The following is a 22867-nucleotide window of genomic DNA, read 5'->3' as shown; positions in this document are numbered from 1 at the left end:
CAGGTCCTGGGCTTTTCCCACAGTTGATGCTGTTGGTTAAGGGTCTGGGGCCAGATCCCTGGCTAGGGGCTGCTGGCCCTGCTCCATTGAGATCCCGGCCCCTAACCCAGCTGCCCCCCTAGCCGGCCGGGTTCCCGTCAGGCGGGGTTTTCCAGCGCCGCATCCCAGATTCCTGTTTTCCGCAAGGGAAGTGGGGTTTGCCCAGAGGAATCAAATCGTCCGGGTTCCAGGAAAGTCCGCCCAGGCCCGACAGCCATGGGGTGGGGGAGGGGGGTGCTGAGCAAGGGGGCAGAGATGGGGCAGATTTCTGATTTCTCCCCCCCCCCACATGCCCCCGACTGCCATGAATCCCCAGCAGGCCCCCCAGAGACCTCAGCCGCTGCACGGTCTCTCTCCCCCACTTCCAGGGTCTGAAGCGGCCCTGGCAGAGGGATGCAGCCAGCTCTGAGGTGGGGCACGTCAGGCAAAGTGCAGCCCCACGCCCCGTCCTTGGGGCAGAAGAGGCCCCAGCGCCCTTTGTCCAGGCTCTGGTGCTGTCGGGTCTGCTCCCCTCCTGAGCTTTATGGCAGGGCGGGAGCCGCTGATAAGAGCCAGCTGCAGCCACCAGCTTCAAGCAGGGACCACAGCAGGGGAAGGGCAGCAACAGGAACGTGACCAACATCCCCTCCCCACCCCCAGGGGGCAGCCTCTGCCCTGCACTGTGTACCCCACCCCGCTCCCAGAGCTGGGGCAGAACCCAGGAGTGCTGGCTCCCAGCCCCCCGCTCTAACCAGTGGACCCCCCCCTCCAGAGCTCGAACAGAAGGAACCCAGGAGTCCTGGCTCCCAGCCCCCTGCTCTAACCACTATTCCCGGCCCTCCTCCCCAAGGGGCTGCCGGCACTAGGTGTGGAGTGACAGTCATGGTCCCCTGGAGCCCCGATACAGAGCTCAGTCTCTCCCCATCAGGGAACCTCGGCAGACTGGCACCCGCCGGCTGGTCCTGCTCAGCCCGGCACTAGGCCCCGGGTCCCCCTGGCTACGGGCTCAAAGGAACAGAAGTGAACTGAGAGAGGCATCTGGCAGTGGTGAGACGGGGAGAGGGGGAGCCAGGACTCCTGGGTTCTCTCCCTTCCTGGCCCTGAAGTCACTGGCTCCTTCCCACCCTGGAGCACAAGAGCTGCTTCCCCACCCCCCACCCCGGGGCGCTGCCCTCCCTTCCTGGTCTAACCGGTCACCCACCCTGGGAAAACACGGGCGGCTGGTTATCAGGGACCTGCCGGCTCTCACCCGCAGGGACGCCCCAAGGGGCCTTCCCCAAGGGAGGGGCAGCAGGTGGTGCAGAGAGCCCTGGTCCCCCCAGCTCTTCGGGCCAGCACCCACACCGCATAGGGCACCAGTGGTTCCCCAGCCCAGGGCACGAGCAGCCCTCTGCCCAGGGTGCCCAGCTAGAGCCGGGGGGTCCCTTCCGCCAGCAGGGCTGGGACTCAGGGCGGGTGGCGGGGGTCAACTTCCAGCTCTAATCCAGGCTGGCAGGGCCAGCTTGGCCCAGTCCCTGAGGTCTGCAGCGGGGAGCTCCCTGGGCATCTTTGCCAAATGTTGCACGAGTGGGCCCTGATCTCAGTCGGGGTCTGGGCAGCGCCCGGTGTGACGGGGGTGCTGAGATCTCCCTGGGTCTGGGCAGTGCCCAGTGTCACGGGGACACTAGGCTCAGGTCAGGGGGGAGGGGCCCTTGCAGACTGTACCGTAATCCCCCGTTCAAAGCCCTGATCGACCCCCCCCAGCGCTCGGCTCCCCCCACACAGCAGCTCCCGTGGGAGCTCCCCCAGAGTTTGCAACGGGGAAAGAAACTTTATTGGGTCAAGACATTTTTAAAAAAGAAAGAACAGACGGATGGACGGACAGACAGACCGACCCCTGGCTTTGCCCAGGGTTATCACAACAGCAGCTGACACCCACCCCCAACTGGGATCAGAAACCAGCAGCCCTGGGGCAGAGCTAGGGGCAGTTATGGGGACGAGGGGCAGTTCAGCAGCACACCCCTGCCCCCCCCAGCCAACTGGGGGGACCATGCTGCTGCCGGAGGGGGGGAAAATAGATCTCAGCTCTCCCTCCACACAGGGAAGCCAGGTTCCTGCACCGCCTGAAGGGGATAAAATCACCCATTTGCCCTTTGCCGGCTGCCTGAAGCCAGTCCCCCCATACAGCTCACAGCCCCCCACCCTGCTCCCAGTGGGAGGGCACAGGACACCCAAGGACATGGCTGGCACAGAAGGGGTTAAGGCCTCAGGAGGGGGCAAAAGGGGGATTTCTCCTGGGGTCCCCGTGCCATGGGGTGGGAGGGGACCCTGGGGAAAACCCCCTTTCGGCCAGGGATGTTTTTATACTAGTGCAAAGATAGCAGCGGGCAGGGGAGGGTCCCGGAGCGGGCGCAGACCCCCAGAGACGGCCCCTCAGCCTGCTGCACACACGGGAAGCTCTGGTCCATGGCTGCAGCTGACCCGAGCCAGGGTCCTGGCTGGAGAGGCCGCTGCGGGGAGGGAGGGCCCGGCTGAGCCCCCCACAATACGGGCAGGGCGGCCACGGTGCATTGCACCCCCCGTGCCCCGGCCATTCCCCTCCACAAAGTGCCCAGCAAGGGGGAAGGATTTAAACCCAGCTGTGGGACCGGACCAGGGCAGTTGAGGGGGTTCTGCGTCTCCCCAGTCCAGTGGGGCGACCCTCCTGCAGTGGTTCACTCCCTGCCCCGTGCAAACCAAAATCCTCTGCAAAAGGGGCTGTGCTGGGAGGGATTCTCCCCCACCCCTGGCCCAGGCAGGGGTCAAAGCCCCAGGGCTCCCCAAGACAGACTGTCCTACAAGGGGGCAGCTTGAGGGATGAGATTCTGGCTCCCCCCACAGCAGGGAACCAGCCCCTGCTTTGAATTCGGACCCTGCGGGCCTTTGTGGAGCCAGAACACTGCCCCGGATTGGGGGGGCCATGCAGATCGGCAGCCCAGGAGCACAACCCACATGGAGCGGGGTGGGGGCGTCTGGAGCCCGGCACAGCCACCCGCATGGCATGGGGCCGTCTCCATCCCGCCAGCAAACACCCAGTTCAGCAGCAGCCTGGAGGCTCTTGAATCCACGCCTGGATCGAGTTGCCTGTTCTCAGCGGGAGGGTGGCCCGGGGGAGAGCACCGGCTACCGCACACAGACGTACTTCTTCCACCAGGCCTTGGAGAGCGCCCGCACCTTGCTGGCCGTGCTCCGCGCCCGCCGGCCCCGGGCCTCGGCATGCCGCAGCCCCGCAAGGATGGCCGTGTCGAACACCTCCTTGAGGTTCTGCTGGGTCAGCGCCGAGCACTCCACGTAGCCCACGGCCCCCACTTTCTGGGCCAGCGCCCGGGCCACCGGCTCGGCTACCGGCTTTTCCCGGCGCCGGGCCAGCTGGATGAGCACCTGGACGTCCTGGCGCAGGTCGCACTGGGTGCCCACCAGCAGCAGGGGGGCAGTGGGGTGGAGCCGGCACAGCTCCGGCACCCACTTCTCCCCCACGTTCTGGAAGGAGGTGGGGGCCACCACGCTGAAGCAGAGGAGGAAGACGTCCGCCTTGGGGTAACAAAGCCGCCGCAGCGTGTCAAACTCGTCCTGGGGGGGGGAGGGGAGGGAGTGAGTGCCTTCAGCCAGCCCCACGGACCCATCCAGCCCCCACCCTGGTGTCCCTGATGTGTGGGCTGGGGCCCAGGGAGAGAACCAACTTCCTCAAGGCCACACATGGAGTCAGAGGTGGATCTGGAAATAGAACTCAGGCCTCCTGGGTCCCAGCCCCCCTGCCCTGTCCCTGAGCCAGGAATAGAACCCAGGAGTCCTGGCTCCCAGCCCCCCTGCTCTCACCAGTAGCCCCCACTCCCCACCCAGAGCAGGGACAGAACCCCGGTGCGCAGGGGGCTGGAGGCTGGCAGAGAGCCACAGAGGGGGAGCAGGGCAGGTTCGTCACTTCCCCAGCACCCCCCGAGCTGACCTGCTCAGACGTGCCGGGGGTTGACCAGCTGCTGGGAATGGGTTAAAGGGAGCTCCCAGCTGGGCCCTTACCTGCCCCGCCGTATCACAGAGATGCAGCCTCACAGGGGCGCTGTCCACCTGCACCACAGCTGCAAGGGGAAGAGACCCGTTACCCCTGGAGCCAGACGCTCCGTGGACCACCAACAACCACCCCCCCTCCAGCCCCAGGGACCTTACGCTTCTCAAAAACAGGTCAGTGGCAAAGCTGGGAGAGAACCCACCTCCGTTGCTCTAACCGCTACCCCGTCCCCCCGGTGCTGGGATAGAACCCAGGAGTCCCGGCTTCCAGCCCCCCCTGCTCTAACCACCAGCCCCCGCTCCCCTCCCAGAGCTGGGGAGAGAACCCAGGAGTCCTGGCTTCCAGCCCCCCCTGCTCTAACCACCAGCCCCCACTCCCCTCCCAGAGCTGGGGAGAGAACCCAGGAGTCCTGGCTTCCAGACCCCCCTGCTCTAACCACCAGCCCCCACTCCCCTCCCAGAACTGGAGAGAGAACCCAGGAGTCCTGGCTTCCAGCCCCCCCTGCTCTAACCACCAGCCCCCGCTCCCCTCCCAGAGCTGGGGAGAGAACCCAGGAGTCCTGGCTTCCAGCCCCCCTGCTCTAACCACCAGCCCCCACTCCCCTCCCAGAGCTGGGACAGAACCCAGGAGCCCGGGGGGGGGGGTCCCATTCTGGGCAGTGGGGCGGGCAGAGCACCGAGGGGACGGGGGAAGGACCGTGCGCTCCAGGCGGTGGGAAACCCCTCGGCAGGTCCCCGGGGGCTAGAAGCGGGGTCGCGGCCGGAGAGGCCGGGCGGAGGGGGGGCCGGAGAAGGGCCCCCCCGCGGGACCTACCCGAGAAGCGGTCCAGCGCCGTGGGCACGTAGCGGGCCGGGTACCCGTTGGCGCTGTAGCTCACCGCCAGGCTGGTCTTGCCCACGGCGCCGTCCCCCAGCAGGACGCATTGCAGCTCCAGCCGGGGCGGGGGCCGGTGCGGGGGCACCGGGGGCGCAGGCGGGTACTCGGGCAGCAGCTCCTGGGGGGCCATGGTCCGGCCCGGGCGCCTGGCGGGGAGGGCAAAGGGGGGGAGCCGCGTGGAGTCGCCAAAGCCGGCTGCGCCCCGGTGCGCCCTGCGCTCCAAGCCGCGGCGCGCTGCCCCGCGCGGGGGTTTATACCCCGGCTCATCTCCATCGCCCCGCCCCCAAGGGGCGGGGACTAAGCGGGGGACACGCCCTGCATGCTGGAGGAGGTGGGGCAAAAGAAGGGGGGGAGGGGAGATGGGCTAAGGTGGGGGGGGGTCCTTGCCCAGAGCTTGGGAATCCAGCTCCCCCTGCCCAGCGGCTCCAGGGACCCCAGCTGAGCTAGGCCCTTGCTGGACACAGGGGACCTGGTGGGGGCTCGGCCTGAGCCCCGCTACTTCCCACCCCTCCCCCACAGGGCTGGGGCCTGAGCCCCACTACTCCCACCCCCTCCCTCCAGGGTCTGGGGCCTGCCCCTCCGCTGGGTGTGACCATTTGTCAATGCTGCCCAGCCCAACACACCCACCACCCTGTTGTGCATTAATAGAGAACGGTCCCTCTCTGCCGCGAGTCTGCCCCCCCGGGTGTTTTGGACACCGCAGCACATCTGGGGGGGCTTCACGTCTCCCCCCTCCACCAGGAGCAAAAACAGGAAGAAGCCGGGTGCGTGTGCAGAGCGCGTCACCTGTGTTTGGAAACAGGACACGGTGCCAGGGCAATCCCAGGGCCAGGTCAAAAGGGCTCCAGGCAGGGCCCTGGCTTCAGAGAGCTGCTTATGGGAGCCGCGGCCCTGCAGTTCCCACAAACCCCCCTGGCAATCAGCCGCCAGAGAGCTCGAAAACCGGAGACGGGGGGTAGGGCTCAGCATCCAGCCCAACAGGGCTCTGGTCTGGGTCAGGGCAGCTGGGACAACAGGATGCTGATTTTGGGGTGGGATCCATGCAGCACCCAGGACCCTGGCTGCTGGTCAAGTTCCTTGGTGCTATCGTCATACACACCATAAATCTGCACCCCACCCATCCCCGTTTTTTGGATGCCTTCCAGATTTTGCAAGGTGAGACCCATGCGCTCGCCCGGCCAAAGCCCCGCTAGCCAGGGGACAGAGGAAAGGTACCAGCTAGAGGGAAGCCCCTCCCTCCCGCCTTTGCCCCCAGTTCTCCAACCTGCTCTCAGCCCACCTGCCAAGAGCCAAAGCCGGGATCTGCCGGCTTTGCTGCAGGTTGCAAATAACCCCCTTTCGCTCCAGAGCAGGAGCTCCTGGCAGCCGCCCGAGCGGCTGCCTGAAAGGTCCCAGTGACCCTGGGCTGCAGTGCTGGCCCCTCGGCTACCGCGTTAGCTAACCCCCACAGTGAATTAGCAGGGGGTGACACCCTCTGTTCCCAGCGCCAGGGCAGCCCCAGGGAGACCCCCATATGCCCCCCTGCAGCAATCCCCCTACCATGAGCTAGAGAGGACCCTGCCTCCCTGTCTCCTACAGACCCAACCTCTGCTGAGCCTGCCAGCTGTAACAAAGCCTCCCCCCAGACCCCTGGGGGGCCACTCTTGTGCTTTCACTTTGAGAAGGCAGGTGATAAAACTAGTTGGCACTTGTCCCACAGCCCCACCCCTCCTCCCTGGGTGGAGCAGAGATCAGAAATGCCCCTCACCAAGCCATGCCCAGCCCCTTCGGCGAGCCCTCGGCCCTAACTCCATGGGGGGGAAGGCCACGGTGCGTGGCACAAGCAGGGCGGCAGAGAATCTGGGGCAGGGTGTACGGATGAGATTTCTATTTCCAGCCCGCTGCTCCAGGGGGATGGCGCTGCCAGCACCAACTCTGCGGCAGCAGCTCTGCGGCAGCCCCCCTCCCCATCCAAGGGGGGGCAGGAGGGACAGGAACATTCCCAAGTGCCCCCACCTAGCTAGACACTGGGGAAACCTCCCCTTCACCCCCAGGACACCCCTGGGTGCTGCCCCCCCGAGCCAGAAGGGTCTCACCTTTTCAAGCCAGTCAGGTGTCCAGCTGGCCTGCGCCAGCAAGAAGCCAGGCAGCTGGGGCGAGGCTGCAAACAACTCCCCCACCTCGCCCCATCTAGGAGAGCCGCTGCTCCTGCTTCCTCCCCAGAGAAAGACGGGGGCCAGCAGGTTTGCTGCATGGGAGTTTATTTAGGACTGGCCCCAGGTGGGGGGCAGTAAGGGTGAAGCTACAGCGAGCTGCCCCAGGACCAGAGCTCCCAGCAGGGGCGGGGGGAGGGGGGTGGGGAATTATTGCTACAGCAAAGGAAATTCACTTCAGCACCAGGCCCTGGGCCCAGCACTGGAGCTGCGGCGCCCAAACGGCTGTGCTAGGATCCAAGCGAGCGCCGGGAGCTGGGGCCAAGGCAGGACTCACTGGCAGGAGAAATCCCATTGCTGGAAGGGAAGAGAGTGCAGAGATCAGACACTGGCCACTGGGGGAGACAAGCGGAAGGAGTCCTAGACCAGGGGGGAGAGAGGAGACGGCGACTAGGAGCCAGGATACCTGGGTTCTATCCGCAGCTCTGGGAGGGGAGAAGGGACTAGTGGGTAGAGCTGGGGGAGCCAGGACTCCTGGGTTCTGTCCCCAGATCTGCCACCCCTGCAGTCTTTCCCCATCTCAGGGGCTCAGTGCCCTATGGGTGGAGTGAAGATGCCAGCCGCCCCGCATGCCATGGTCTCCAGATGGTGGCAGCCCCCATGGTGTGGGTAGCCCCCCCCAGCAGTAATTGGGTGCCCACCTGCTGCAGGTTCGGCTACTCACATCGGTTTTGACCTCCACCTTCCCTGGCTTCAGGTACTGGCTCTCCTGGACCACGCTGCTGGGGAAGAAGCCCAGGCGGGCGGGGTGCTCCCCGTAATAATCCCCCTGCACCTGCGGGGAGGAGATTGGGGGGGAGCTTAGCCTGGGGTGCCACCCCCGACACCAGCCCTCCACCACAGAGCTGCAGCCTGGGCAGGGCAAACTCCCCCACCCCATGAAGCCCCCCAGCCCTGCAGGGACCAGCCCCCCCAGCAGACATCACACAGGAGCCCACCAGCCTGCAGAGGGGCACTGGGCTGAGATGGGAACCGGTGCTGGGGGGCTGACTGGCTTGGCCTGGTGATTTGGGGAAGCAGGGGTCAGGCCCAGCCTTCTGCGTGGCCCTGGCTCCTGCTCCACCAGGGGCTGATGCCCCAGCGGAGCCGAGGGAGCCCGTTTCTGAGCTCTCGCTTGCCCCACCCGGCCGGCCAGCGCCCAAAGAAATCCCCCGCACGCCTCCAGCCACTCACGCTGCCGCCCCAGAACAGCCGGCCGCGGCCCTTCAGCTTGGAGAAGACGTAGACGACCTGCCCGCGCTGGATGGTCATGAAGCGGCAGTCAGGGGCGATGTAATCCTGCACGGCCACCGCAATGGAGATTGGATCTGGGGGGGGCGGGGAACGACACACACACGACAGACAGAGGTCAATCCCTGGGCCTGGACACTGCACCTCCAGCAGCCCCCCACCACTGCCCCCAGCCCCAGAGCAGGGCACGGCCCCGCCCTGCCCCATCCCAGCGCCACGGCCTCAACCCCCGTGCCTGCCACCCCCCAGGGCACAGCCCCGTCTGCAGCCCCTTAGCCTTGGCACTGCCCCAGCCTCCCCCCCGCGCGCTTACGGCTGCAGTCGGCATCCGCACACAGCTTCTTCTCAGCCAGCTTGCCCAGCTGCCGGCCCCCCTGCACCAGCCCCAGCAGGGCGCACAGCAGAGCGGCCCGGGCCCAGAGCCGGCTGTTAGCCATGGTAGGAAAGATGCAGCTGCCCCAGGCTCAGACTGTCCCCACAGGGAGGGCAGGCACCAGTCCAGCCCGCCCTGGCTGCGTTTCTAGTCGCCGCCCTGAGCCCTTTTCGGAGATCCCGGAGCGGCTACCCCACTGGATGGAGCAGTGCCCGCTCATTCGGCAGGGGGCCCCCTTGGCAGTGCCAAGCTTTGCCTGTCACTAGGGGGCACCCTTCCCGGAGTCAAGGGGGGCCGTGCTGCTGTAGGGGACTTACAAGGCAGCCCTGACGCACACGCGGCTGTAGGGGGGGACTGTGCTGCGGCAGGCACCAGGTTTTGGTTAGAACATCGCCCCTGCGTCCTTCTGACAATTCCAGCTCCCCCAGTCCTCGGGGACGCCCATCCTGGAGACCAGCCGGGGCACCGCCATGCTCTGGCCTCGTGGCTCTCCCAGGATAGGGCTGGTCACCTCCGACTGCGTAGCGCGGCTGCTTTGGTCCACCCCAGAGGGGGCTGCACGTCCACAACAGACAAGGAGTCTTCGTGTCAACTTGCCAGGCCACTCAGAGCGGGAGGAGGGGAGACAGAGACCCATCCCTGGGCAGCGGGGCACAGCCAAGTCACCAGGCTCAAATTCTCTCCCCCGCCCGCTCCGCTTCTTAAACACTCCAGTGCCACAAACTCAAGCTGGGAGCGAGGGCAAGTGGGGCCGGCTGCTCACGCAGGGGCCAGGGGGCTGGCTCTCGGGTAACATACTGGGCCCATTGTCCCCAGCCCGCTCCCCACAGCTGAGGCTCATAGAAGGGGCAGTACCACCAGGATCCCAGAGAAGGAGAGGAGAGTGAGGGGCACTGTCCAACCCCCCCTCCCCGTGTCAGAGGGGAAGCCAGGAGGGGAGCCCCCTGACGCCCCCCCCAGGTCAGAAGCTCCCTGTGTCAGCGGTGTGATCCCCCTTCAAGCCAGGTGGCACCCGTACTAGCTCCTGCCAGCCGCCAGTTTCCTGTACTCTGAGCTCATGCTCTGACTCAACACATCAGACCCACCCCTGCCAGGGGCCGGGTCTCACTCATGGGGGGCTGCTGGGAAGTGTCTGACCCCCAGCAACTGCCGGGCTCCTCTTGGACAGTGAGGGGGTGAACAGGCTAGGTCTGAAGCCAATGAGGGAGGCAGGCAGCCACTTCTGGGGGCAACCTCGGTAGTCAAACCCCGGCCACCAGTGATCCCTCTGCCACACTGGGAGCACGACTGGCAGGGCACAGGCCAGCTCCCCCGCCCAGGCACCCTCTTCCCAGCATGCAATGCTCCATCCAGCAGTGCATCCTGGGATCTCTAGGCTCTGTGTTAAAGAAGGCAGGGACAATCTGCTCAGACCAGACCCAAGCCACCCCAAAAGGCTCCTGGGATATTGGTGGGGTAAAGCCAGAATTTACCACTTTCACGATCACCAGGTTGGTAATAATTCCCGTCAGCTCCCGCCAATGCCCAGTCCCTGCCAGGGGGCTTGGCTCAGAGCCACCTCTCAGGACACTGGGTAAAGGGAATCAGACTCCCAGGTGGAGAATCCGCCCGGGCGATTTCACCCCGCCCCCCCCAGGAACTCATCCAGGAACGGCCCAGCCGCGTCACAGGGAGGTCACAAAGTTTTTATTACAGGACAGAGAGCGCCAGGTGCAATGTCTGAGCAGCAGACTCTGGGTACAATGCTTCCGGAGGGTTTTCGCTGCCTCTAGCCGCCCCCATCCCCACCCCCCTGTACCAACCATCCCGCCACGAACCAGCTCCAGGCTCATCGCAGACACGGGGATCACCAGCTGGCGGCGCTCCAGAGTCACTTACCCACTCCGAGCAGCCAAGCAGCGCGGCGTGCAGGGGGGGGGACGCAAGTCAGACACTTCCCCGCTGTCAGTTCACAAGGCTCTGGGGAAGGGGGCAGTTTGGGCTGGAAATCCGGCCGGCCCTGAGGACAGACTTACCTTCCAGGGAACTGGTAAAAAAACAGGGGGGGGCCTGGCTCAATCAGACACTAACTGGGGGGAGTGGGGAGGGGCAGTTCTGGGCCTGAGGGACAGTTCTGGGCCCCGGTGGGGTCTTCACTTCTTGGCAAAGGAAATCTTCATGGCGTTGCTCTGTGTGATCTTGAAGCCCTGGAGGGCGTCGCGGGCGGCTCCGGCCTGCACCTCGTTATCAAACTCCACGAAAGCGATGTCGTGCCGCCCGGGCACCAGGCGCACCTCCTTGAACCCCGGGAACCTGAGGGGCAGGATCCGGCTGTTAAAGGGGACAGGCCCCCGGATCGCTCTGGCGCCCACCCCCGCTCCCTGGACCTCCCAATCCCCTTGCTCCCCGCCTCCTTCGGGCCACCCACTTCCACCAAGGTTTGGCACCCCCTGCTTCGGCCCATCAGCCCCCCGCTCAGCGCTCCTGGCACCCTCAGAGGGCCCTACACTCACTGATTGAAGAGCATGGACAGCATCAGCTCGTTGGTCTCCTCAGGCAGGTTGGTGAGGAAGAGGATGTGATTGGGTGGGTTCTCAGAGAGCTGTGAGGGAGAGAGCAGGGGTCAGGTCGGGAGCCCCGACGCTGCGAGCGGCACCCGGAGGGGAGGGCCAAGAACTGTGCAGGGTGGCTCCAGCCAGACGCACACAGCAGGGGCGGTGCCCAGGCAAGGCCACCCTCCCCCTGCCAGGGCAAGGGCCCCCCGCTTTCCATGCACAGGAGTCCCCCGGGACTCAGCATCTCTGGCTTCCCGGCTGAGGTGAGCAACAAGCCAGTGGGGACGACTTACCCCTCCCTGAGGGGTCCCACACAAGCCTGCGAGTTCTCTTCCGCTAGGCATTGGAGTCAGTACCTTGAAGGGGAAAGGGCCTGTTACCCCCAACCCCAGCCGGAGGTTTGCCCCACACCACTGAGTCCGATGTGACATGGCCATTGCTGCCGGAAAGGAGCAGGAGCCAGGCCAAGCTCTGTCGTACTCACCGGCTGGGTAGGCGGCATCTGGCCAGGCATCATCTGCTGAGGGGGCATGGCCCCTGGCGCGATTCCTCCTGGAGTCATACCGGGTGGGGGGATCATACCCGGAGGGGGCATGTATGGAGGCTGGCCTGCCATGTGGTGCATCATGCGAGGGGCCTGGTTCATTGGCGGCATCCCCTATGGGAGAGAGAGCGAACGCCCAGCTTCACAGCAAGATCCTGGGGCAGGGCTGCCTGGGCACAGTCCTGGCATTCACACCAGAGTCCACCACTGGCCACAGAAGCCTGGCAGTCACAGAAGCCAGCCAGCAGACCCAGCCCGACTCCCGAGAGCAGCCCGGGACAGACCATGCTGGCTGCCCCACGCCCCTCGTGCCGGCTGCCAACCGGCCACTGCCCTGGGGCAGCGTCCGTCAGAGGCGCGGCTCACGTTACTCACAGGGACGGCTCCTTGCACTGCGCCTGCCACCGGAGCAGCGGCCCCAGGCATTTGTTTCTTGACCACTGGCGTCTCCGGGCCTTTAGGCTTCCTCTTCTCCCGCTTGCGGTCGCGCTCCACGTAGGTGCCTTTCATTTTCGAGATGATGTCGGAGTCCGACTTGGCGTACTGGATCCTCTGGGGGCGGAGAGAGCTTGTCAGGGGGAGCCTGGCCGACCAGGCAGTTCCCACAGCACCTGCCAGACGGCCGCCCCCGGCCCAGGGCGGCACTTACCATCGGCTTGTCGTAGAAGGGGAACCCCTGCATGGACCTTAAGGCGTTGGTGGCGCTGCTGATTTCCTTGAAGATGACGAAGGCTTGACCCCGCATCTTGAGGCTCCGAGACACCAGGATATCCAGGATCTGGCCGAACTGGGAGAAGATGGCGTAGAGGGATTTCTTCAGCTCTAGGGGAGAGAACCGGAGCATTAGCCACACAGATCAGACGGGGATGGAGCTCTGCCGCGACGAGGAGCTGGACGCAGACCGGGCGACTCCTGTGGCCTCGGACAGAGGCTCTCACCCCCCACGTCAGAGAGAGGGAGCCCACAGCACCCAGTCCTCCTCAGCCAGACAGCAAGAGGAGAGCAGGAGCGGGGCAGGGAGAGCGGGTCCTCCAGACACCCCACCCGGCCCCCCCCAAAGCGCTGGGCTCTGGCGCTAGCCCCTCAGCCCAGCCGCCAGCTGCAGACAAGAGCTCCCTCCCCTGGGAGCTGGCTCACCATCCTTCTTGATCTTCTCATTGAGGTTGTTGATGTAGATGGTGTGATTGGGGCGGGTTTCCGGGACGGCCATCCTCGTCGGCCCTTCGCAACGGCGGGGTCTAAGGAGAAGAGACGGTAAAGCGAGGCGACCGTGCAACGGCGCCACCGGCTGCGAGGCTCCCAGTGCCGCAGCGGCCGCACGACCCCCAGCGCGCGCTTCCGGGGCGAGGGCCAGGGAGAGACGAGCACGAGGGGCGGGAGGCAGCGACCCCACGCGCTCCAGGCTCGTCCAGGCGCAGGGGTTACGCCCACCCCACAGCGCCTGCAGGAGGAGTGGGCCCAGGCGCCAGCAGAACCGAGGCCGCCGGCGCCATGCTCAGCAGAGGCAGGCTGTGACGAGGGTCTGGGGCCAAGACTTTAATGGGGGGGCCCCACAGCCTGGGGTCTAGGGCACGGACCCCCCACAACGCAGCACCAGGGGAGCCCACCAGCCTGGTTCCCGGCAGCTGCCAGTGCCGCCAAGTCCTGCCACGGGCGCCAGGCCTGGCCACAGCGCCTCCCCACGGGGGCCCCCCCAACAAAGACCCCCCCACACACCGGGGGGCAGAGAACAGGCCCCCTCCCCACCCCCAGGAGAGCGCTGACGGTGCCCCAGGCCCCGCTCACGCCGCTGGGAGGGGGGAATAAAAGCTGCAGCCCTGCAACCACCACCCCCCGTAAGACCCGGATGTGGGGCTCCGGGGGGCGGGGCCCGATAAGCCCCGCCCCCCAGAAGGCCCAGGTCGCTGCGGCCCGGCCCCGCCGCCCAGACCCCGGCCATAGTGGGTCACACAGGGCGGGCCCGGCCGCCCGGCCCGATCCCCCCCGGCCCCGCGGCCCGATGGCGCCGCCCCGCCGCAGACCCTCACCGATGGAGTCCGCAGGCCCAGGCCTCCCAGCGCCGCCCGCCGCCACAAGAGCGCGCCGAGAGAAACGACCACGCCCCCTGGCCGCGCGAGCCACTCTCGACGAAGCAGCCTCGGCCTCATGAGCCTACCAAAGGGCGTCTCGCCTTCCCCGGCCAATGAAAGGGCTACGGCCTCGTGCCCGGGAGGCCAATCAAAGCTGTGTCACGGCTTCTAAAACGACCAATCAGAAGGCGGTGCTCTGTCTTTGTCCCGCCCCCTAGGGCAATTCGCATTCGGATTGGGTGTTCCGCTCGGCAGTTCCCGCCTTCCTCACAAGAGCCGGCCAGTGGCTGAGAGCAGCTGTCAGTAACCGCCGTTACCACATTTGATTGGCGGCCTTTGTCACGCGACCCGCAACGGGGGGCAGAGAGGCGGGTAGCGGGTGGCTGGTATCCGATCACTTGACCAGACTCACCCAGCCGCGGCCGGCGGCCGCCATTTTACGAGGGGCAGGAGCGGCTCGCGAAGCGGGCGGGGCCCTCCGACCGCCCCATGACCTCCGACCCCGCCAGGCCACGCGCCACGCCCCCGCGCTGACCCCTGACCCCCCCGCGACCTGACCCCTGACCTCTCACCCATGCCCCAGTGACCTTGGTTCTAGTCTGCGCCCTTTGACCTCCTGCTGCCCCCCCAGGAGCCAGGGTGGGAATGGCCCACAGGGGGGGGCTGCCCCCTCCCCCTCCCGCCCCCCGGCAGGGCCCTGCCCCTCCCCCACCCCCGCCCCCTCCGCCCCCCCCCAGGCCGCTGCCCCCCCACGGGGCCAAGTTCCTCCAGGCGGCCCCGGCGCCGCGCAGCGGAGACGAGCTCCGGGAGCTGCTGAGCCGCCGGAAACCCAGGTCGGGCCGCGCCGCGCCGGGAGAACCCAGGGGGCGCTGTGGGGCGGGGAGCGGGGCGGGGGGCTCAGCAGGGGGCGCTCTCCCCCAGCAGGCAGGGCTGGCCCTGTGGGGCGTCAGGGGGCGCTGTGGGGCAGGGAGCAGGGCTGGGGGCTCAGCTAGGGGGCGCTGTGGGGCAGGGAGCGGGGCGGGGGGCTCAGCAGGGGGCGCTCTCCCCCGGCAAGCAGGACTGGCCCCGTGGGGCGCTAGGGGGCGCAGTGGGGCGGGGAGCGGGGCGGGGGGCTCGGCAGGGGGCGCTCTCCCCCAGCAGGCAGGGCTGGCCCTGTGGAGCGTCAGGGGGCGCTGTGGGGCAGGGAGCAGGGCTGGGGGCTCAGCTAGGGGGCGCTGTGGGGCAGGGAGCGGGGCAGGGGGGCTCAGCAGGGGGTGCTCTCCTCCAGCAGGCGGGGCTGGCCCCGTGGGGCACCAGGGGGCGCTGTGGGGCGGGGAGCGGGGCGGGGGGCTCAGCAGGGGGCGCTGTCCCCGGGCAGGCAGGGCTGGCCCCGTGGGGCGGGGAGCAGGGCGGGGGGCTCGGCAGGGGGCGCTCTCCCCCAGCAGGCAGGGCTTGCCCTGTGGGGCGGGGAGCGGGGCGGGGGGCTCAGCAGGGGGCGCTGTCCCCGGGCAGGCAGGGCTGGCCCCGTGGGGCGCCAGGGGGCGCTGTTGGGCGGGGAGCTCAGCAGGGGGCGCTGTCCCCGGGCAGGCAGGGCTGGCCCCGTGGGGCGCTAGGGGGCGCTGTGGGGCGGGGAGCGGGGCGGGGGGCTCAGCAGGGGGCGCTCTCCCCGGGCAGGCAGGGCTGGCCCCGTGGGGCACCAGGGGGCGCTGTGGGGCGGGGAGCAGGGCGGGGGGCTCGGCAGGGGGCGCTCTCCCCCGGCAAGCAGGGCTGGCCCCGTGGGGCGCTGTGGGGCGTGGGGCTCGGCAGGGGGCGCTCTCCCCTCACAGTCAGCCCCGACCCTAACCCCCAGGGTGGCAGCCCAGGTCTCTGTGGTGCTGGAGGTGCCCGCAATTCAAATGAGACGTAACACTGAGTTCCTAGGCTCTGCTCTTCGCCCCGAGGTCCAGGTGCGGTGAACCCCGGTGTCCTGGCCCGGCCCCAGCTGAGCTGAGTTCCTTTTGCCTCCCTAAATTCCCTCTGCAGTGCCCCCTGGGTCCAGGACCTTGGGCCACTTCCTGTCCCTCAGTGGGGCCTTGCCACCTGGCCATCAGACAGCAGCCGCATCCCAGCCCAGAGGTAGCCGCAGTCCCAGCAGCAGCTGAAGTCCGTTCTCCCAAAGCGCTCTGGGAGGAGACGAGGTCGTCTCATTAATTATGCAGGGAAGAACGTGCTGGCGAGCGGGTGCTGGCGAGCGGGTGCTGGCGAGCGGGCGCTGGCGAGCGGGCGCTGGACGGCGAATGGCCAGTGAGTGTTTCTTTGGTTCTGTCTTCCAGCTTCAGCGGGTGTCTCAAGTGGCTCCTCTACAACAGGGCGGTGCCTTCCTTAATCCAAGAGGGGCCCCAGTGAGTATTGCGAGCACTGTCTCTCTGGCAGCTGAGTGTGATGGGGAGGGGGTGGCTCTACCCGGGGGCTGGACCCACCCAGGGGCCTGGGGCAGGGGTCTCAGTCCCATGGATCTGCAGCTTCCCCTGCTTGGTCCCTCCCAAGGAGTTGCCAAGAGCTCTTTTGTCCTGTGCGTCGGAGGGAGCATAGGGGTGGCCAGCCTGGCGCTGAGCAGGGAGCCAGCGGCTGTATTATGGTCGCGCCTGGGAAGCCCAGCCGTGGACCCGGCCCCCATTGTGCTTGGTGCTGTATAAACCTCCCAAAAGACAGTCCCCGCCCCAGAGACCTGCAATCTAGGTCTAAGAGACAAGCCAGCCAGTGGAGACGGACAGGGAGCACCGGGAAACAAGGAGGCCGTACCACTCAGCAGGGTGGGCAGGGATCTCCTCCCACCAGCAGCCTAACCGCTGTGAAATCTGTTGGAGGCGTCCTGGCAAAGGAGCGCTTCCCGGCAGGTGCAGGAGGCCGAGGAGGGAGCCGGGCGGATGTTTACGGGGAGCTCCGCCCGAGCGGCAGGTGAGAGCGCAAAGGGCCTGGGGAGCGTTACTCGCCACGTCGGAGGGAAAAGGATGGTGAGGAGGTAGCACAAGGTCGGACGAGTTGGTCTAAACCTAACGTCCGACTCGGGATCTGCCTTTAAAACCCCCACGCCTGGCCTTTTCCATCTTAAACAGGTGCCCCCAGGCTGCTCCCCCAAACCCCAGCCTGGGGGTGAGCCGCACCTCAGTGAGCCGTACCCCACTCCCCTGGAGGAGTGAAGGCCTTGCTGGAGCTAGCATCTGTGGCCAGACGGCCCGTTCGCTCATGTCGCCTGATCTCCTGGGTGGCCCAGGCCCTTCAGTCTCACCTGGTTACCGATGTGCTGAGCCCAGAGAGTTGAGTTAGAGCAAAACATTTCAGTCCTCAGGGGCTAAGCTCCAGTGAGCCCAGGCAACGAACAGGAGCCACCGAGGTGCCACCGCTGCCCCAGGCCGCTGCGATGGCAGGGAATCGACTCAGTGAGACGTGCCCAGATGAGCCCAGCCGGTGACACGTACCCCAGGCTGCAAGGGAGGCAAAAACCATAGGGAGGCTGGGAACGCCGAGGGGGAAGAGGCCAAAGGACACAGGAACCCAGGGAAGCGTTCCAAGGCTCGCGGAGAAATACCCGTCTCTGAACCCGGCACCCTGGCAGGGGGACTGGCTGAGCTCAGCCCGTGGGACCCAGGCTCCCTGCATTGTCTCTTGTCTCTGCCCCTGTAGGTGCGGGCTGGTGGCGCTGTGGATGGCGGGCTCCCTCCTCAGTCTGTCCCAGGACATCTCCCTGGAGAGGATCATGCAGGTGGCATTGGAGAGAGGCTACACTGCCCAGGGAGAAATGTTCTCAGGTCAGTGACTGGTTGCGGTGGGGGTTAAAAACTCCCTCCCTGCACTAGGCCATAGGTGCTGGGCTGGGTGCTGGCGGGACCCTCCAAAGGCCAGTCTGGGTTGTGACTGCGTGAGGAAGTGCCCAGAGGCGGTACATAGCGCAGGGCATGAGGGCCTTGCTCCTGCCTTGCCGGAGTTCAGTCTCTGGCCCCTAGAGCGTTGCTGGGGACCGGACGCCTTCCTGGAAGGGCTCGATGCAGGGGGAGCTGCGTGATGTGGAACAGCCTGTGCTGGACGGGAGGTCAGACTCGATGGTCTCATTGTCCCTTCCAGCCTTATTCACTGAACCCTGGTCTCTGCACAGCCTCAGCTCCCACCTCTGTCCCCCCAGCGGGATGAGTTTTCTTGAAAACTTGCAAGATCCTTGATTTAGGGAAAGAACCCCACAGCCGGGCTGTTAATTTCCCACGAGGAGCGAGCACTTGGAGGTTTCTGTCCGAGGCACGAGGATCCGCTGGGAGCCGGGGCAGGCAGCGGGAGCCTCGCTAATGCTGGCCCTGAGTGGTCCAAGATCATGAGCATGTACTGAGCAGCTGGGCTGGGGATTCACTTTTGGAGCCTTTCAGGCTCATACTTCCCAGATCTTCTCCACAGCCAGCAGGGAAAGCTGAGGACTTTGTGGAGTCCCGGGACTCCGGGAGTTGAGGTTTGTGAAGAAAAACAGCGGCTATCGTCAGGCTGCTGATAAAATCCTGAGTGCAGGCCACAGTGAGCCCGGCCTGTATAAATGCCGTGGGGCCGGCGCTATGTGTTCTCGCTGATCCATTGAGTCTCAGGCTGGCAGAGACCATTGTGAGCAGCTGGTTCGACCGCCTGTAGAACATGGGCCACGGGCCTTCCCTGAATTGGGCTTCCTGAAAAACAGCCCATCTTGATTTAAACCGCTCCCGTGATGGAGAGCCCGCCACGGCCCTCGGGAAATTGTTCCAATAGTTCATTCTCCTCCCCGTTACAAATCTGTGCCCATTTCCTGTCTGAATTTGTCTAGCTTCGCCTCCCAGCCACTGGGGCGTGTTAGACCTTTGCTAGGTTGCAGAGCCCTTGGTTGTCCCCCTGTCGGGTCGCTTGCCCCCGGCAGTGTGGTTCCCCCGCGTGCCATCGGAGCGCTGCTCAGGGGGAGCAGGAAGCCAGGGACACGCTCCGAGCACAGGCTGCGCTGCCGGGGGTGGGCCTCGGGGCAGCTCTAATCCCTGTCTCTGCCCATCCCAGCGGCTGACATGGCCCAGCTGGCCGAGGAGGTGTTCCAGTGCCAGGCCGAGCTGCTTTCGGGAGGTCTGGAGGGAGAGAACCGGGGCAGGATCCTTCGCCATCTGACCGCTGGCTGCCCCCTGCTACTGCCGTATCCTTCCCATCCGCAGCGACCCCTTGGGGTGTCCCGTCCATGCTGGGCTCCGCACTGCAGCCTGTACGCATGGGAAGGGCTGGCGCAGTTCTGATACCCCTGTAGAGCAGGTCTAGTGGTGTCATTTTAGAGGCAGATGCGGCCACTTCTGGGGTGGGATGTGGCCACCAACTCTCACGTCTCCTCTTCCCGGCTGCAGTGGGGGTGGGGGATGAATGTGGGGCAGGTGCCTTCTCCCTCCCAGTGGTTAAATGCCCCCCCACACCTACCTCCCCCATGCCCCGCCCTTTCGAGGCAGCCATTGGGGTGGTGTCTAGAGCCAGCAGGTTCAGACAGGAGCAGTTTTTAAAGCTCCAGCCCCTCTCTGGTTGGAGGGGTTTAGCCACCCCATGTGTGCCCAGTCAGTGCTTGCTGGGGAGGGCACTTCTCCAGGGGCAGGAGCCGGGTGCCCAGAGCTGGGGCAACCTGCTCACCCCACGTGCCCCTTCCTCGCCAGCCAGCCTGCCACAGCCCCCTTGGCAAACCTTAATGGCCACCCCAGCTACGACGAGGACTCCAACCACGAGCCTTGCAGGAGACGCGGCTACAAAGCCCACTGGGCCGTCGTCTCAGGTATGTCCCGGCTGCACGGGCGGAGGCGGCTTCTGGGGCTGCGGCGAACGGGGCTCGGACCCGTCCTGCTCAGGCCCTTTGCCCTGTTCCCGGGCAGCTCCCAGGGTGGGGAGTGAGCTTATTATCCCTGCAGCCGCAGCGCCCCACCCCGGTCCACCCCCAAACTTCCCCCATGGGAGGGCCTGGAGCTCCCAGCATCTGGAGCTGGGGCTGCCCAGCCGCCGTGGGGAAAAACAGTCTCCTAAGGCTGGGGCGTGGGGACAGCCCCAATCAGAGCCGGGCTTCCTGCACCTACGCCTGGGCACAGGGAGAAAGAAACCAGGAGGGTGAGTTGGCCTGGCTGCATTTCCAAGACTCGCCCCAAGGGGGCGGCAGCTGGCCGGGCACGGGGCCAGCCTGCAGTGCTTACCAACAGTGGCTCCCAGGGACCTGTCCTGGGGGGCTGCCCCCGGCACTGGCCCAGTGATCCCAGGGGCGTGGCGAGGCTGCCCAGACAGGACCCTGCGGCTGCGATTCCCAGCACGGGACTGCCCTGGGGAGACTGGCTAGCTCCTCTCCCCCTGCAGGACTCCTGCTGGGCCTCCGGGACGGCGCCCTCAGTCCGGCCTGCCAGGAGGACGAGCAGATCCCCGGCCTCTTCCGCCCCGGCCTGGCCTGCCCCCCGCCTGCCCCGGAGGACGTGCTGGAGACCTACCTGCTCTCCAAGCAGGGCAAGAGCTGGCGCCCCCAGCTGTGGAATTACCGGCAGGCGCACGAGAGCAACGCCCAGCTGATGGACTTCTGCCCCAAGCGGGCGGGCGACGGCAAGGTCTACGTGGTGCCCGCGGGCGGCGTCAGGGCGGGGCTCTGCGGCAAGACGGTGCTGCTGTGCCCAAGGACCACACAGAGCGCCCTGCCCCAGCCGGCCAGGCCGCCCCCTGCTGCCGAGCGCTAAGAGCCACTGGAGCAGCGGGCGGAGGAGACGGCACAGCGCCCGCCTGCTGCAAACTCCCTGCATCCCTTGGGCCTGCCCATGCTACCAGGGACAGCAGGGCCTAGTGGGTGGAGCACTGATCTGGGACTCGGGGGGCCTGGCTCTGCCGCGCTTCCCCGCTCCGTGCCTCAGTTTCCCCTCTGCAAAATGGGGCTGATGTTCCTGCCCTCCTTTGCAGAGCGGTGCACGGGGAGGGGCAGGGCATATAATAGTCAGACGCACAGAGGAGAGAGCCGCTGGGGTTAAAGTGCAGGGTGTGGCCCCGGCCCCTTTTCCCTGTGCCACAGGAAGCACCAATGCCCGCCGGGCTGTGGCCGTGGGGGAGGAGCAGCTATTTCAGGCCCTCTCCAGAGGAGCTGCTGCTCTTCCCCCAGTGAGCTTCTCAGAATGTCCCAGATTTCTGTTTTGGGGCCAGGGCGCCAGGAAACGGCAGGTACTTGTGGCCGGCTCTGAAAATAACTTAACGCTTCCTGTCTGCCACCCACCACTGTTAGCTCTTGAGAGCAGGGACTGGCTCTCAGTCAGGACCGGTGCAGCGCCCGGCCCGACGGGGCCCCGATCTTGGCCGGGGTCTGGGCAGCACCCGGCCCGACGGGACCCTGATCTCGGCCGGGGTCTGGGCAGCACCCGGCCTGATGGTCTCAGTTCTCTAGAGCTGCTGTCATACACCTAACTTGGGAACTCTGAACCCCGCCCAGCAAACCTGCATTAAAGACAAAGGCTGTTTGGTTTCCACCGCCGGCAGGTTCTGTTTATTGTGACAGGTTCCGGTCCCAGAGGCCTGGCCGTTGTCCCTTGGCCCCAGCACCCCGTTCCCGTCTCCAGAGGGGTGGCAGAGCCCCACGCAGAGGCCTGGGCCAGGGACAATGCTCTGGGAGGGATCCTGAGGGGTCCGTTCCCGCTGGTTACTGGGCAGCACTCAAGGGACTGGAGCGAATGCCCAGCTGGCTACACGCTGCGCTCCTGAGCCCGAGCCAGCGGGGAGCAGGATGGTCCCATGAACCGCGCCCACCTGCCCCCATTAGCTCCAGGGTGCAGTGAATCCGTGCTCACAGCCAGAGCTGAACCCAGTGACGCTTCCCCGCCACCGGCAGGGGCTGGAGGTCTGAGCAGCTCCCTGCAGAGCGGCCACGGCTCAGGCAGCTACTGGCCGTGCCCTTGGCACAGAAGCCAGAGACAGATCGTCTCTTCCAGTAGGGTCGGGCCTCGTGAAGCCCGGGCTCCCGAATCCACTCGTCGCTGGGGCCTTGGAAAACGCTCCCCAGACTGGCCAGGCTTGAAGGTGGTGCAGGTGGAGGCGACTCCCTGGCCCCCTCCGTGTTTCAGGGGGTTGGCTCTGCCCGTGAGATGCTCATGCAGACGTGTGGTGAGCACACGGGAAACGAGGCACCGAGGGAGCGGCAGAGCCAGAGGAAACCAGGTGCCTCACTCGGGCCCTTGTGCATCCGCCTCTGCAGATGTGCGAGCCGAGCCGGGAGCCTGGCGGAGAGCTGGCCCGCGGCTGGCCGAGCCAGCACCCTGCGCGAAGGGCAAGAGCCCGTGGCGAGCCCAAGGCTGGGCTAGGAGAACCACACAAAGCTGGCAGAGGAGGCAGCGTCCCAGCTGGTTCTCAAACGGCCGAGACCCCTGTAAAGCCGGACTGAGCTTTCCAGCCAGGCTCACCTCAGCACAGAGCCACACAACTCTCCAGCCTCCAGGAAAACCGCCCCGGGCTAGGCCAGACTCAGCCACAGGCCCCCTGAGCTCCCCGTGGGCGTGGCGCAAGCTTGGCAGTAAATCCGCGTTCTCAGTTCCCAGCCGGCCTGTTCCCAGGCCAGAGGGGCCAGTGCGAGGCTCCTTTGCACAGCCAAACGGACGGGCCGGTAAGAGCAAAGCGCCGGGGGTGGCAGTGGCCAGCCACTTCGACCCTCCAGCAGGGCTACAAATGCTTCAGGGGAAGGGGTGAGAACTCTGCAGCTGGGGGACGCCCTGCTGCCTGGGGGGTCACCTCAGAGCCCAGTCACTATGCTTCAACCCCCAAGTTGCCAAAAAGTCTTTTAAAGTGTCTTGAATTTAACACAACATTAATGGGCAGCTCCCTGCAGATCAGGTCCCGTGGAGCCGCCCAGTGGTGGGGCAGGATCTGATACCAGCAGGGGCAGGAACCAGACCCACCTGCGAAATTAAGCAGGGCTGCAGGAAAATGGGCCGTGAACAGGAGAGGGGCCCAGAGGATCCAAGCCTCCTTTGGTTCGGTTCCGCTTCGGCCGGCGTTGCCCGGAGTGCAGGATCGCTGC

The 22867-nt window shown here is 66.3% G+C and overlaps 3 protein-coding genes and 1 pseudogene across 6 annotated transcripts; 1 reads left to right on the top strand and 3 right to left on the bottom strand.

The window, feature by feature from the left end:
• Positions 1-1808: 1808 nt before the first annotated feature.
• On the bottom strand, positions 1809-5188 carry LOC144278804 (rho-related GTP-binding protein RhoV-like; annotated as a pseudogene). The gene is made up of 3 exons (XR_013348632.1): positions 4853-5188; positions 4051-4109; positions 1809-3606 (listed from the first exon to the last, which is right to left on the bottom strand). The product of XR_013348632.1 is annotated as a rho-related GTP-binding protein RhoV-like (transcript).
• A 2006-nt stretch (positions 5189-7194) lies between these two features.
• MIA (MIA SH3 domain containing) lies at positions 7195-10255 on the bottom strand. Its single transcript, XM_077840521.1, has 4 exons — positions 8651-10255; positions 8281-8414; positions 7772-7882; positions 7195-7404 (listed from the first exon to the last, which is right to left on the bottom strand). Exons 1-4 carry the CDS (start codon positions 8772-8774, stop codon positions 7381-7383), a joined length of 393 nt encoding a protein of 130 aa, XP_077696647.1. The 5' UTR covers positions 8775-10255; the 3' UTR covers positions 7195-7380.
• Positions 10256-10374: 119 nt separating this feature from the next.
• SNRPA (small nuclear ribonucleoprotein polypeptide A) lies at positions 10375-13944 on the bottom strand. Of its 3 annotated transcripts, none has more exons than XM_077840518.1 (7): positions 13816-13944; positions 12926-13026; positions 12438-12610; positions 12164-12340; positions 11729-11902; positions 11203-11291; positions 10375-11002 (listed from the first exon to the last, which is right to left on the bottom strand). In XM_077840518.1, the coding sequence occupies exons 2-7, from the start codon at positions 12996-12998 to the stop codon at positions 10843-10845; spliced, it is 846 nt and encodes a 281-aa protein (XP_077696644.1). In that variant the 5' UTR covers positions 12999-13026; positions 13816-13944; the 3' UTR covers positions 10375-10842. The 3 variants fall into 3 exon arrangements, with proteins under 3 accessions (XP_077696644.1, XP_077696646.1, XP_077696645.1); XM_077840520.1 differs by lacking the exon at positions 13816-13944 and adding an exon at positions 13505-13579; XM_077840519.1 differs by lacking the exon at positions 13816-13944 and having other exon boundaries at positions 12926-13615.
• Positions 13945-14304: 360 nt separating this feature from the next.
• ACTMAP (actin maturation protease) lies at positions 14305-21331 on the top strand. The gene is made up of 6 exons (XM_077840528.1): positions 14305-14690; positions 16149-16217; positions 17500-17624; positions 18874-19003; positions 19548-19618; positions 20185-21331. The coding sequence occupies exons 1-6, from the start codon at positions 14503-14505 to the stop codon at positions 20550-20552; spliced, it is 951 nt and encodes a 316-aa protein (XP_077696654.1). The 5' UTR covers positions 14305-14502; the 3' UTR covers positions 20553-21331.
• The last annotated feature ends 1536 nt before the right edge of the window (positions 21332-22867 follow it).

The sequence above is a fragment of the Eretmochelys imbricata genome, chromosome 23, assembly GCF_965152235.1.
Source record: "Eretmochelys imbricata isolate rEreImb1 chromosome 23, rEreImb1.hap1, whole genome shotgun sequence".
In the NCBI taxonomy this organism is placed as follows: domain Eukaryota; kingdom Metazoa; phylum Chordata; order Testudines; family Cheloniidae; genus Eretmochelys; species Eretmochelys imbricata.
The sequence above is the reverse complement of the archived record's forward strand: the minus strand, read 5'-3'. Positions and strand labels throughout refer to the sequence as shown.

What these genes read in the sequence shown, in the direction of transcription:
- SNRPA (XM_077840518.1), bottom strand. Translation starts at nt 12,998, where the DNA reads ATGGCCGTCCCGGAAACCCGCCCCAATCACACCATCTACATCAACAAC. An exon ending in AGATGCCGCCTACCCAGCCG is followed by an intron (nt 11,292 to 11,728) that starts GTGAGTACGACA and finishes TCTCCCTCACAG; the next exon opens with CTCTCTGAGAACCCACCCAA. An exon ending in CTGTCCATGCTCTTCAATCA is followed by an intron (nt 11,003 to 11,202) that starts GTGAGTGTAGGG and finishes CCTGCCCCTCAG; the next exon opens with GTTCCCGGGGTTCAAGGAGG.
- ACTMAP (XM_077840528.1), top strand. Translation starts at nt 14,503, where the DNA reads ATGGCCCACAGGGGGGGGCTGCCCCCTCCCCCTCCCGCCCCCCGGCAG. An exon ending in CTGAGCCGCCGGAAACCCAG is followed by an intron (nt 14,691 to 16,148) that starts GTCGGGCCGCGC and finishes TCTGTCTTCCAG; the next exon opens with CTTCAGCGGGTGTCTCAAGT. An exon ending in TTAATCCAAGAGGGGCCCCA is followed by an intron (nt 16,218 to 17,499) that starts GTGAGTATTGCG and finishes CTGCCCCTGTAG; the next exon opens with GTGCGGGCTGGTGGCGCTGT.
- MIA (XM_077840521.1), bottom strand. Translation starts at nt 8,774, where the DNA reads ATGGCTAACAGCCGGCTCTGGGCCCGGGCCGCTCTGCTGTGCGCCCTG. An exon ending in GGCTGTTCTGGGGCGGCAGC is followed by an intron (nt 7,883 to 8,280) that starts GTGAGTGGCTGG and finishes TCCTCCCCGCAG; the next exon opens with GTGCAGGGGGATTATTACGG. An exon ending in AGGTGGAGGTCAAAACCGAT is followed by an intron (nt 7,405 to 7,771) that starts GTGAGTAGCCGA and finishes CTTCCCTTCCAG; the next exon opens with CAATGGGATTTCTCCTGCCA.